The 14,319-nt window shown below is 35.0% G+C and overlaps 1 protein-coding gene across 1 annotated transcript in view; it reads left to right on the top strand.

The window, feature by feature from the left end:
* Positions 1 to 14,319, top strand: part of gry (trafficking protein particle complex subunit 11 gry) — a 550,052-nt gene that overhangs the window by 405,748 nt on the left and 129,985 nt on the right. The window contains exons 22-23 of the mRNA XM_090404214.1: positions 1,193 to 1,371; positions 12,530 to 12,702. Coding sequence (XP_090260340.1) covers positions 1,193 to 1,371; positions 12,530 to 12,702 — 352 coding nt within the window. The remainder of the gene's footprint in view (positions 1 to 1,192; positions 1,372 to 12,529; positions 12,703 to 14,319) is intronic.

Genomic DNA, 14,319 nt, shown 5'->3' with positions numbered 1-14,319 from the left:
TTTGGTAGACTTTTCTACTTGGTTTGGTCTTTTTCTCGTTCATTTTTCCTGAAACATTTCATATTAATTTGATCATTAATGATATAGGAAGGGATCTGAGAGGAACTATTCAGTTATTTGCTGATGATGCAAAGTTGGGTAGAGCAATAGTTAATACAGATGATGTCAAAATTTTGCAGGGTGATTTAGATAGATTGGCAGACTGGGCAAAGGAGAAATGGATGTAATAAATTTAGTTTAATCCTTTATCCAAGTGTAGGCAAACAAAGTTTGTTCCTGAAAATATCTTCAGGACTGAGGCAAGGTGGTACATCTGTTGGCAACTCGTAGCAAAGACCAAGCTTTCATCACTCCTTGTCTTAGCATCTCCCATAATGCCGAGAAATGGATGTATGTTTAATGTGGTAGTGTAAGGTTATGCATTTTGGGGTGAAAAGATTACCAGTTGTATACCACATTGGTGGAACTGTACTCCAGGAAATTGACAAAACGAGACCGAGAATGTTAGTGGACAGGAAGTTTAAAGTTTAGGGGAGGGGGGGGAACAGCAAAAGTGGCTTATTGAGCCTTAATAAGACCCCATCTTGACTACTGCGTGCAGATCTGGGTGCCATAGTTTCTTTGTGATGAGGAGAGGATCTAGAGGCAAGTGACCAAGATGGTAGCAGGTCTATGGAATGAACCTTACAAGAACAGGTTAAATATTTGTGGGTCACAGAAACTGGTTGATAGGCAAAAAAGGGCTGATGTCATTGAGACATATAAATTATTGAAGGGTTTTTAAAAGATTAATTCTGAAGAAATTTTTCAGAACAGGTTGTTGGTGGGAGAACTAGGGGCCATCCATGGAAACTGAGTAAGAGTGTGGTTAGCAAGGGTGTTAGAACTAGGTGTTTTGCTTGGAGAGTGGAATAGATTGCCAGAGTCTGTTGTGGGTGCCATGACTGTGAATGAGTTCAAAGCAAAGTATGATAGATACTGTGCAAATTTTGGATAGTTCTTGACATGATGTTTAGGGCCTCCCTCGATGAGTCTAAGGACTACTTGGAGTTGCCCATAATAATAAGAATGCATTTTTGCTTACAATTTATAAATGAATTAATTTCTGTTATAATTCAGTTTCTGTTATATTAAGATATACATATTTTAATGATCGAAATAATAAATATTGATTGCTTACTTTTATTCTTAGATTACACATGTAGCTTTACAATTGGGATCTGAAAGTAAACTGTGTGCTGTTCTTCATTGGACTTTAATTAACAGTGATGGCTCTACAGTAATGCCAAGTACACCTCACAGAATGAAAAAGGGCTTGAATTTAAGTGATGATCCAAGTTTTTATGAACTGGACGTGGAGCCATTTTGCAGGTAATGTCATTTTGCTTGATCTTCATTTTGATCTTCATAAATGAGAATATGTTATAAATTAGGCACATAGTTGAATGATGTGGGATTGTAGATTTTCTTTGTGAATTCAGCTTGATAGAATGTCTTCATCTTCATCTTCCTTATACCCTCTTTTACCTTGCGGTGTCGAGGGTCCATTGATCATCGGACCTCACTCCGTTTTTACAGGATAAGGTGGTCAGCCTTATGCCCCGGTGTATCCTATGGCCTGTAGTGTTGAGTTCTCAAGACCAGTTTGCCTGCTTTGCGGGATGAAAAACCCCAGAATAAACTGGGGAAAAAACCCTGCTGCCCATGCCCAAGACTGGCTAACTTGGCTATGGCTGAGGAAGATCCTTCAGCTCCTCACGTCACCGACGGGAATCGAACCTAGGACACTCCTTCCCCAGGCATATGGTTACGAAGCGCATAGCCACTAGGCTAACCGCGCGGACACCAAGGTAAATCTTGGAATTCCCGAAACACCGGTGCACAGTCTACTACAATCTGGGTGTAAGCTGAACTTGGTGAAGTCTTAGTCTGCAGCAACCAGATTTAAAGTATACTCAGAATTTTGTTACTCTACACATTTCTGCTAATGAGCTCAGTAAATATCCTCAGCAAACAGATATTAAACCATCAGAGCACAAAAAAAACTAAATGTGAACAAAAGCAAGAAGATCTCAGTGTTCACATCCACACATCCTGGAGGAACTATTGAATCTTTGTGATGATAGGCCTACTAAGTGGCAGATCAGTTGCTTCTTGGAGACTTCCACTGTTCAAAAACTATTTTTACTACAGAGCAATCCCAGTTTACTCTTTCCTGTTTCTTCCAGCACATGGTATGAGCATAATGATAAAAACACCTACAGAAAACAAACAACACTTCTTGAAGGAAAATATTGCTAATTATATCCAAAATTGTCAGCTAAGCTCCAAAGCCATTGTTTTTGCAGGCAGCTGAAAAATGATAAACAAAATTAGAAGAAACACTTAAAATGTGAGCATGTGTGGCAATATATGCTATTTAACTGCAGGAGGATAATTCCATTTATAACTATTGGAATTCAAAAATAAATTTTAAATAATAATTACTAATTCATTAAACACAGAATTGAGGAGTGTTACTTAGGTTGACTTCCCAAAATTGAAAAAAGTTAAGACAGTCATTCTTGTTGAGGCTTGGTCTGTGAATCCAGACTTCACAGATCAAATTTCTTTTTTATATACATAATAGTCTTTCAAGTAAAAAAAAAAAAAAAAAAAAAAAAAACTTTTTGAGTAATACTTTAGTTCCAATGAATTCTATTCCTAGTAGATAAGTCATGGATAACCAAACCAGACTTATCATATTTATGAAGTAGAATATAATTTTCATGTTCTTATAAATGAAACTGAGTTGAACAATCCATCTGTCCTTAATAACAACTGCTGCATGAGCACAAGATTCTGTAAATTCCAGGATAAAAAAGTGGAGGATGTTTATCTTTTGGAGAGTCAGGAAGGAATTTAATTTCCGAACGTGAAGAAAAGGTTGCTCTGGCAAAGAAGTGTTGCAGTTCTTTGCGACACTTCCTTTACATATGGAATGGAAATTCTGGAAGCCTCTCTATTGGAAGATTTTGACAAATTCCATAATTATTAATTATTTTGTTCATTATGGTGTTGTATCCATTACAGATGAATGTAGCTTTGATAAAGGACAGTTTTTTTTTATTATGTATTTATTTAAAAGAGAGCTAGTAGAACATAGAAAAGTAGAGCTAGTAATTCGTCTTGCACATAGTTGCAAGGTGAACCAAAGTTTAAATTATGCCATATTTCTAACAAGGGTGATGATGTGATACAACATTAATGTATTTTCAACTGTGAGTTCTTTTTCTGTATACAGAGTACCATTGATTGCTATTAGGTTGTCATAAGATGATAACTTGAAAGTGTCTCCCAGAAATGGGAGACAATTGTTTCTTTCTGCTTCAAAGGTAAATTTAATTCTGGTATGAACTGAATTAGTCTTCTCAAAAAATTTCTGAAGCTCTGACAAGGAATTCCAGACAGAAAATGTGTCATCAACATATTTGTATCAAATAGATAGCTCAGGAGAAAAACACATTAAGACTATATTGTTCAAAATGTTTCATATAATAATTTGTTAGAGTTTGAGAAATAGGAGACCCCATTGCAATTCCTTCTATTTGTTTATCAAATTTGTTTTGACAAGAAAAATAGCCCGTATATATGGAAAAAAATCAAATAATTTCAAATAAAGAACTTTTCTTTATCATAGCTATATTTTCATCTCTAATTGATGTGATACCAAAATAACCAGCAAAATAATTAATAATTATGGCCTTCATCCAAACCCTCTTTTAGAAGAGGTTTCTAGAACTTCCATTCCTATAGAAGATAAATATTAGAAGGTAGAAAAATATTATGGAGGCTATTGAAAATACTTAAAAATGGAGGAAAGATTACTCTATAAGGAATCAAAGATGAAAAAGGTGGCATAAAAATGAAATAAGGATATTCTACATATCTGAAGTAATTACTTTGAAAGGTTGTTAAATGAAACAATCATTGACAGAACAGCAGTAGAAAATAATTAAGAGGAATATAAAGTATCAGTACATATCAGTACCTGAGGCAGAAAAAGCTATCAAAAGCCTGAAAAATGGACAAACAGCTGGAGTAGATGTTATTTTATACCTCCATATTTGAGCAGAAATCCTCAAATATGCAAGTGTAAAGGTTTTGCACTGGCTACACTGAACAATTCAGAGAACCTGGTCAGAAGGTTGAATTCGAGATTATTAGAGATATAGTTGTTGTTTAAGAGATACTTATTCCATTAGAGATTACTTCAATTAACACAAATAAAAGGGATAAGTAATACTATTTATTTATTTACCCCGATCTGGAGATTATTCCAAACTTCACAAATGTGAAGGAATTGATCGAGTCTGCAGCAACTATGAGCTGCTATAAATTAAAGATACCAAGAAATTATATACTTGGTTCCTTTATCCAAGTGTAAGGAAACACATTTGTGATTGAACTGTTTTCAGGACTGGGGCAATTACTCAGTCACTATCCAGACCAGTTTCGACCTTTGTTGGAGTCTAAGGCAAGTGATGTGAAGTCATTAGCTTCTTTATGAGTTGCCCTAGTTCTGAAAATAGTTCAGGCACAAATGTGTTTGTTTACACTTGGATAAAGGATTAAACCAAGTATATAATTTCTTGGCATCTTTAATTTATAGTATAATCAAGTGGAAAAACTTCCAACTTTCTCTAATCCAGAGTATTTTAATAATAAGTTGTGACACCTTTTGGATACTCATATATGAAAATATAACTTCTGCATTACTTCAAACTAGTATATCACCTCTGGCTTCCACTGATGAGACCTCAACAAAGTTTGAAATCAGTCTGTGTAGTGACCCTTCCCATGATGCATAACATTATACATGCAAGGAGTATCCCATAATGCTTTGCATTATGGGATACTAAGGCAAGTGATGTGAAGTCATTAGCTTCTTTATATGAGTTATCCCAGTCCTGAAAATAGTTCAGGCACAAATGTGTTTGCTTACACTTGGATAAAAGATTAAACCAAGTATATAATTTCTTGGTAACTTTAATTTTAGTACAGTAATCCCTCGATTAGTGCGTCATTTTTTTTCGATAGCCAAATTCGATTAGTGTGCCTATATACATCTTAAAAATAAATGTTACAAATTATATGAAGAGCCAAAGGCTTCAATTTGGTGACATGAACTTGTTTAAGTTAAGGGATATTGCATCCCATGTTGTTTCTTAGCCGAATAAGAAACTCAAAGAGTTTCATGCCGAATATAGAAACTATATAAAGTTTGCCGATTCCAAGCATAAGCAAATACCTGGATAGTGCAGCACCTGACCCATTTGGTAGAGCAAACTGAGGCAACTCATAGAAAGGCTGGATCACTATTCTTGGTATTTACCCATAATGTGAACTTAGCTCTTAGGAGCTGTATTACTGTTCTACATTATGAAACCAGTCTGGGTAGTGACCTTCTCTCATCAGGTTCGAGAAATCCAGATTTCTCGAACCCGAGAAATCTGGATTAACTCAGCACGGAATAGAAACAAGCCACAACATCCTTTGGTCCAAGACTTGCCTCCTACACAGATGTCGCTATAAATTTGACGTTTATTTAAAGAAAGTGTGTTGGCCTTACTTCAACATCCTAACTTGAATCGTAATGACTGTATATCTGTATCAAAAATTTGGAAAAGTTTTATCAGGATAACACATTATTTATTTATTATTTTTTTTTTTTTTTAATATTAGTCTAATGTTATTTAAGATTATTACATGAATTTCTGAATATCTTTAATTTAATCATGACTCTGATAAAAAACGTTTATGCTCTTAATACTTAGCGATATGACATCACGTGGCTCGTTCTGTATGTGAATGATCAATTGTTCATATTCCACCTTGTTTTTTAAAACTATTTCTATGTTGCCACTGAAGATGGTCTGTAATATTCAGACTGAAATATTTGGCAAATTAAATAATATTTCTTGTGTAAATGTGTATATATTTTATAATCCTAATGTCACAAGTATCTTTAAAGAATCCTTTATTCTAATTTTCACAATTTATTTCCTTGCAATTGCTTTTGTTCTGTTTCCTGCCATATATCAACATTGTTCTGTCATCAATGTATGATTTTCCACAAATTATTTTGTACAACAAACTTTCTCTCTTTTGAAAGTAGCAACATGTCTACCTAGAGCATCCAGACATGCTCACTAGGATAAAAGTCAGGAGACTCCTGGCTGAATGTCATTGAGTGAAGCTCATGGACCAACATCTTGTTGGTCCATGAGCTTTACTCGATGAGAATGAATATGGTTGCTTAAGAGACAAAGCCAAGTAACTGTAAGTAGACCTCTACATTGCCTTTCAGGAATGCAGAACCAACTGGGGCTTCTGACCTAATGTCCAATCCACACCGTCATGTGGTGTGCCCTGTTAGAGGGTATCTGCTAGATTCTGAATGAACGAGGATGGGTTGGCAATTTGGGACTTAGCTGACTAAATTGTACTTAAACCACATTTGCTTAAACCAGAAATGCATGTGATGGTACAACATGATATTTCGTGCTGACTGGAGCATCACCCTGTTAAACAAGGCCCCCAATGTTTTCGTCAGGGAACCAGGGGCTAAGATTGAAAAGTCAGCTACAGGAACAAACTCCAACTCATCATCTAGAAGAAGAATAAACTCAATATAAGGAGTATTAATGGAAAGGAAATTGAGCTTTCAGAAGAATTGGCAAAGTAATGTGGACATAATTGGCAAACAAGACAAAATCAGGTGACATCTTACTAAATAATGAGCATAGGATGGTATTTTCAGGCTATAATGATTAAGGAAAGGACAAAGTGGCAATAGCATTCAACCCTAGCATAAAGATAAACTTCTTGATTGGAAAGCAATTTCATGTAGAATTATGGGCAAACTTCAAAATGTGGAAATGGAGAATGAAACTTATTTGTGCCTATGGTCCCACAGAAGGTTCTTCAGTGGAGTAACTTTATTGAGTCAATAGAACAGGCAGCTGAGATAATGGAAAAAGTGGTCCTTGTTCGATTGTGAAGAGGGAGAAAGTGGAAAATCTTCAGTATTTTTTACCTCAATATGATAAAAATGAATTAAGAAGAAGGGCTATGATGGCAAACGATTCAATGTATAGGCTGTGTAGAAGGAACGGATGAGGGAAGATTGTATTTGTATAAGAGGGACAGCCTATACCTGAATGTGTTTGGTATTAGGAGTCGTGAAAAACTAATAACTAGTAGGAGACGTAACACAGAAAATCAGGGAAACTAAATTATAAAGAGAGGAATGGTGAGAATGTGAGTGTAAGAGCAACAATGTTATATAATGTGTTAATGATGGGAATGGATTTTATAGTGGAAATGTTGACGAGGAGAGAACGATTTCGACTTTGTGTTCGTCCGGTTCGGACCCATCAAACGTATCAAGGTTGTCTACGTGTATAAGGCACTAGAAAAGAAGAGAGATCTGTAAGTTGTCCAACTATGTCATACAGACTGCCCACAAGAGTAACAAAAGAACATGCAGGTAGATTATTATGTCTGTACATGAATGCTAGGAGTATCATAAACAAAGGGGTAGAGTTTGTTGCCTTAGTCAATATGTTGGAACCTCAGATTGTAGGCATTAGTGAGACCTAGCTATCAGAATCAGGCATACTAACTTGAATTGAGTGTAAAGAGCACACTATTTTTAAGAAGGATTAGAGAGGAGTGGGCATGCTACTAATGATATCGGATGACATGAATCCAGTTAGAGTTGAGGCCTATGATTGTAGTACTACTATTAACAGTATTTCATGTGGCAGTGATGTTGAAGCCATCTGGTGTGAAGTGTAATCTAACAAAATCAATTAAATAGTGGGGTGTTGTTACAGACCTGGTGGATCAGTTGCTAGTGATGAAGAAATGCATCACCAAATAGAAAAGATGAGTGCAAAAGAGTAATCATAACGGGAGACTTTTATTATCCAAATATTGATTGGGTAGCAGTAGGATCTCATGAGAAGTATGAAAATTCCTTTATTGAGCTGTTGCACGACAACTTCCTCAAGCAGCATATGACAGAAGGAAATCTAGGTCAAAGAGTGTTAGATTTGATTATAGTGTCGGGGGCATTTCGGTTAAAGAATTAACTATTCTGCCTCCGGTTGGTGACAGTGATCATGCGGTACTCACTTTGGAAGTGACTAAGTTTATGAACATTGCATTCAGTAAAGGTTACATGCTGAACTGCAAAGCAGGAAATTATGACCAACTGAGGAGTATACTGAGTTCTGTGGAATGGAATCAGATACTGGATGGAAAGAATACTGACAGTGCATGGGAAGCATTTAAATGATGCGATATCTGAATGTGTCCCGAGAGTTCGAAGAATAAATAGGATAGGAGTCAAATGAGTGTGTAATCTTATTAAGCAAGAGATTCGTAAGAAAAGAATGACGTGGATGGAATACTGTGTGCATAAGGATGATTTCTGTTATGAAAATTATAAGCCGCAGGCTAGAATAGTCACAACTATTGTACTGAAAGCAAAGTCCGAGTATGAAAAAAAACTGATTCTCTGTGCTAAAGACAACCCACAAGAATTCTATCGATATGCTGCAAGTAAAAGAAAGAATGAATATGAAAGAATAGCCGTTCTAAATCCAGATGGCGGAGGGTTACAGATGCAGAAGAGGTTGTTCAGTTAATGAGTGCCCATTTCGTTAAAAGCTATCGACCAGGTGAATGCAACATTGAGCTGACTGTTACCTCTTCACTAGATGAAGAAATGCAGGTGTGTGAGGTCGAGGTATTGGAGCTGTTCCACAAACTGAATAAGAATTCAGCAATAGGGACTGATGGGATATCAGCACGTCTGCTAAAAGAGCGTTCAGCTGAACTGGCCATTCCTTTGACCAGGATGTTTAATATGAGTCTCAGAATAGGGAAGATTCCGCAGGAATGGAAGTGTGTGGTAATTCCATTGCACAAGGGTGGTGCAAAAACCGATGTATCCGACTATCGACCAATTAGTATCTCAGGCGTGGTGGTGAAAATTTTGGAAAAATTGGTTAGGGCCCACATTCAGAAATGGGTTGAGTGAATATCTACTTTGCAATGAACAACATGGGGTTTACTAAGGGAAGGTCATGTTTTAGCAACTTGCTCACATTCTATAACAATGTTACCATTGAACTAGACAAGGGGAATGGATACACCATGATACTTTTTGATTTTGTTAAGGCTTTTGATAGAATACAGCATAGTAGACTGTTGCATAAATTGGAGAATATGGGTTTGTATTATAGAATATTAGCATGAATAAGGGGATGTGAGTCTGCAAGATTTAAGTTAACCAGTGGTGTACCACAAGGATCAGTGCTTGGTCCATTGTTATTCAGTCTGTACATTAATGATATTGGGAAGGATTTGACAAGCAACATACAGCTATTTGCTGATGATGCAATGATAGGTAGGATAATTAGGAATGCTGCTGATATACAGTACTTGCAGAATGATTTGAATAGACTAGAATTGTGGGCATGGAAAAATGGATGTCAGTAAATGTAAAGTCATTCACTTCGACCTGATTAGATATCCAATGTCATTATATTGGTTGGATTATGCTAGAAGAAACTGATGAGGATAGCGATCTTGGAGTTTTAGTAGATGAGAATTTGAAGTTCAGGGGCCGTGTAACAATGGTTGCAAATACAACTCAAAAGATAATTGCAATGCTGAAACGAATGTTCACATATAAAGATGTCATTTTGTCTCTTTACAAGGCCTTGATAAGATCTCACTTGGACTATTGTGTGCAGGTCTGGTCTACTGGTTTCCATTGTGATTCTGATATAGTGGAGAGAGAGAGAGAGAGAGAGAGAGAGAGAGTGCAGAGGAGAGGGTTAAAAATGATATCAGGATTACGGAATACTGATTTTGAAGGCAGATTGAGCATTTGTGGACTGCAAACAGAAGAAAGAGTGGTGATATGATTGAGACTTCCAAACTTTTGAAAGGGTTTTATAGGATTTCAGTTGATGGAATTTTTCAATTTATGGAGGTTAGGGAAAGGACAAGAGGGCATCCTTGGGAGCCGAGAATGAATGCCGCTATGAAGGATTTGTGGTCTAGATTTTTCTCTCATAGGGTGGTGTGTGATTGGAATAGATTGCTATCGGATGTTGAGTGCAAGCAGTATGAATGAATCCAAGAATAAGTATGATAGCTGGTGTGTAGTATGGGATCTCCTTCGATGAGTCCCTGACTCCCTGGAGGTCTTAATAATAATATCATTTGTATATACTTATTAGATTTACTGTCACTTTTTACATAATATACTTGCATAACTTTTTTCCTTTCCCCTTTCCAAATTATTGTGTTTTTTCCTTAATTTATGGAAACCACTATGTGTATTTATACACATACAGTTCAATGCATTAGTGACGTAGTTCAGTTTTGAAGAGGATTATATATATTTTGTATTTAGCAGCTTTGGATTAATATTAGGTCTGTAAGAAAGATTTACAATCAAGGTTAACTGCAAATATGTGCCTCAACACAAGTGAAAGACAAATAATAGAAATATTGGTGTTCTGTCATTGAGATATGTTAATAATTCATTTATTTCAGGAAAAATTAGTGATCCACAGTTATATATGGTTGTTGTTAGTAACAGTCGATGTTTGATCATAATTAATTAAAATATTTTCTGTTAAAGTGAACATCATCGGAATGAAGTGATAACAGTTTATCCTGAATGTTCAAGTAATATTTAATCATACTTGTTGTTGTTGTTGCTTGCAGTATTTATAATATTTTCATTGGTGCATTGTGTTAGTACCATTTGAAAAGTCTAATTCCAACTTTTATATCTAGATTGCTTAGACATAAATTCCATCCTGGTTGACTGAGTAGTTAGCGTATCCACTCTCCAACTAAAAGGCTGCAGGTTTGAATCCCACTGTGGGCATGGGTGCTTGTGATTGTCTGTGAAAATAGTGGTGGTGAGCAGGATGGCATTGTTGTAGATGATGATGGTAGTTGCAGTTCACTGTAGTTGGTGGATTGAGTGGTGGAAGCAGAGAGTTGCGGAGTGGGTGCCCTTCCTTGATGAGTCTTTGAACTCCTTGGAGTTATCGCATAATAATAATAGTAATAATAATAAATTCTAAAATACAATCTTGGTCGTTTGTTTGTTTTTCTGGTGTGTGTGTGGGGGGGGGGGTACTAATGTGAGCAACTTACATTAGTAAGTTGCTCACATTAGTAACTTGCTCACCTTTCTTTCTCTTGAAAGTACTATATCCCTCACATTCTGTTTCATAAGCATCTGTCAGTCATCTCACTCATTCTAATAATTTTTGCCCAAAATGTATTTTGGTCTCCAAGTTTAAACTTAAGTTCAGTAAGTTTTCTTTTAAAGTGCTTCATAAGTATAAAATTATCCTAATTAGAACCCAAATGATTCCATTTGTACTCAACTCATACTGTTATATTTGAAACTTTGCCAACAGTTTAAGTTTTAATCTTTTCTCTAGATATAGTGCACATTTTGTTTATCTTCTGATTACACTCTTTGGACTCATTTTCATTTGGTACGATGTTAGTGTAGTTCTTTGATAATGTGAGTTACATAACACAGCGAATATGTTTTTCCATTATGTAATTACTTCTGTCTCTGAACTTAAAGCAGGGATCTCAAACTCAAACGCAGTAAAGGGCAAGTCAATTAGATGTATATCAGAAGCTGGCCGTATTCAATATTATTCTGTGAACCAAAACATTAACTAAAAAAAGAAAGGCTCTAACAAAGGCCCTTTTGTTGCCTTGCCTTTACTACTTATGTAAACAGTCACACACCACCTTTTAAATTTATAACCATTTTTATTTTTAAATTTTAAAAATATAACAAGTTTAGAAAATATAAGTTCAATTACATTTTATTCATACTTAAAGAAAAATTAAAAAAATGGTGTTGCAATATGAAGTATTGCATTTAATCTAGAATCTTTTATCTGTGAGTGGAACTTTTTTTTTTTTAAGTTTCATAATTGAAAATAATTATTCACATACATAGGTGCTTTCAAAGATTTGTTTAGAAAAATTCTTAATGTTTTAAATAATTTTTTAGAAAAATTACTTTTCTTAAAATGATTTTTAGAGAAGAAATCATTAAGGTCGTGGCTGGATATAAAGCCATCCTGGGCCATATCGGCCTGCAGGCCACCAGTTTGCATCCCCTGACTTAAAGCATCAAATGTGATAAGCAATATTGACTGAAAGCAGATATAATAATTTATGTAAATAATATATGAATTCAAACTACTTTCCAAACAGATATTATTTCACTCTGTGTTCTGTTTGATAGCAGCTGTTAAAAATATTTTGTCATTGTTAAAGATAAAGATTTTACTATGATAGTGTTTAAAATCATATACCATAAAACTTCTGTTCAGTTATTTTAACCATAAAGAAGCATATCATCATATACTACTACTACTGATACTTTTTTTTATGTATTGTGTATATATATATATAGAATTATTCCCAGAAAACCTCATATTGCTGTGGATATTCATCATAAGCCTCCTGTACTGTTAAATGAATTTTATGTGCTATCTATAGTAGTGACCAGTGAAGAATTGAGTGCTATCACAAATGTTATTCTAGAGATTGGCTTGCAAGAAGAGCAAGACAAGCTTTTTGAAACAAGTTAGTTCTACATTTGAAAAAATAATATTTAGAAGATTTTTCTTAATTAATGATTTTTACTTTAATTGTAATCACCTTAAATTGATCCAACACATGTAGCATACTTTTTTACACATAATTTTGTCCTTTTTTCGAGTCTTGTTTCCCCCCCTTCTCTCTCTCTCTCTCTCTCTCTCACTCACTCACTCACTCACTCACTCACACACACACACACACTTGGATGGCTCAGTTACACAGTTATTACCTGCAGAAAAATCCAGCCTTCTGACTTATTACATTTTTTCAAATTCTTGCATTGATAAACTTAGTAAATATTCTCCTTTCATTCTGCTCTTGGAACATTTGGTGTTTCCTTTGATTTTCTACTTGAAAGAAACTAGAAGAATTCTGTGTAAACTGGATATCAAAAAAAAAAAAAAGATTATGATCTTTTTGATATTTCTCCAATTGCTCCAAAGATCTATGCTGAAGATTTGATTCCAGTTCTGTATTACCTTTTAATTCACTCCTATTCCATGGGTATTGTTCTTGCATCTTGAAAAATAGCCAATGTTTACCCTGTTCCAAAGAAAGTGAAAAAATCTTTACCATAATCCTTACCATCCAGTTGCTTTCACTTCAGTTCTTTCTGAAGTAAGAGTGAAGCCATTAACAGTAAACTCCTGCACTGCCTTGAAACCTTCTCAGCAAATAAATAATAGTTAGGGAATTTTACCACTGTCACTTATAGGGGATTGTCTGACATATATGTCATCTACCTTTGAACAAATATCATGGAAAAGTTTGGGAAATCTAAACTGTTGCTATTCATATCTTCAAGTCATTTGATCAGAGATTTGGTGCAACATTCTATTATGTAAACTTCCATTGTGTGATCTGTCTTCTGACTTTGTAACTTTGTTGCCATCTTTCTCTGTGGTTATGCATTACACATTCAGTGGAATGTGATAATGGAATCGATCTTTATTATGAAACTTTGTTATTAATTCTGGTATCCACAAAGGTCCATTCTTTTCTTTCACCTACTCTCAACTTTCTGTATATAATTAATATTCTCCCAGTTACTGCACATCTATTCCACAGTTTTGTTGATGACAATACATCACATTCCTCTTTCTCATTTGACAAACTACAGAAGTCACCAAAATACCTCTAATATCTACTTCTCCAAACCTAAATTCTAAATCTAAACTATTCTTCAGTGGTTAACAACCTTATTAACCTACATATTTTAAAATTCATTTCAGTCGAATATTCTCACAAAAAAACAAAGAATAATCCAGTTTTGAAGTAGATGATGTAGAAAAGCCAATTATTTTCAAAAACATTCATATCTCTGGACATGATGAGATTTCACTATGTTCAATTTTTCTTGATATATACATTACATTGAGGAAGTTAAAAAAAAAAAAAAACCCATTTCATCTCTTTGCCATTCATAATTTTTTCACTAGATATTACTTTATGAACAACTGTGAACTTTATTCAAATCACAGATCCATCTAACCATTCAATCCTGTCTCACATTGGGGGGGGGGCACTACTAAGATCCCCCTAAAAATCCTTGACCTTAGTACTATAGGAAGAGAGCAGTTAAGTTGATTAATGACTTATCTC

This window comes from Typopeltis vanoorti, chromosome 2 (assembly GCF_054136105.1).
Source record: "Typopeltis vanoorti isolate ZY-2024b chromosome 2, IOZ_Tvanoo_1.0, whole genome shotgun sequence".
NCBI classification, from domain to species: domain Eukaryota; kingdom Metazoa; phylum Arthropoda; class Arachnida; order Uropygi; family Thelyphonidae; genus Typopeltis; species Typopeltis vanoorti.
The sequence above is the reverse complement of the archived record's forward strand: the minus strand, read 5'-3'. Positions and strand labels throughout refer to the sequence as shown.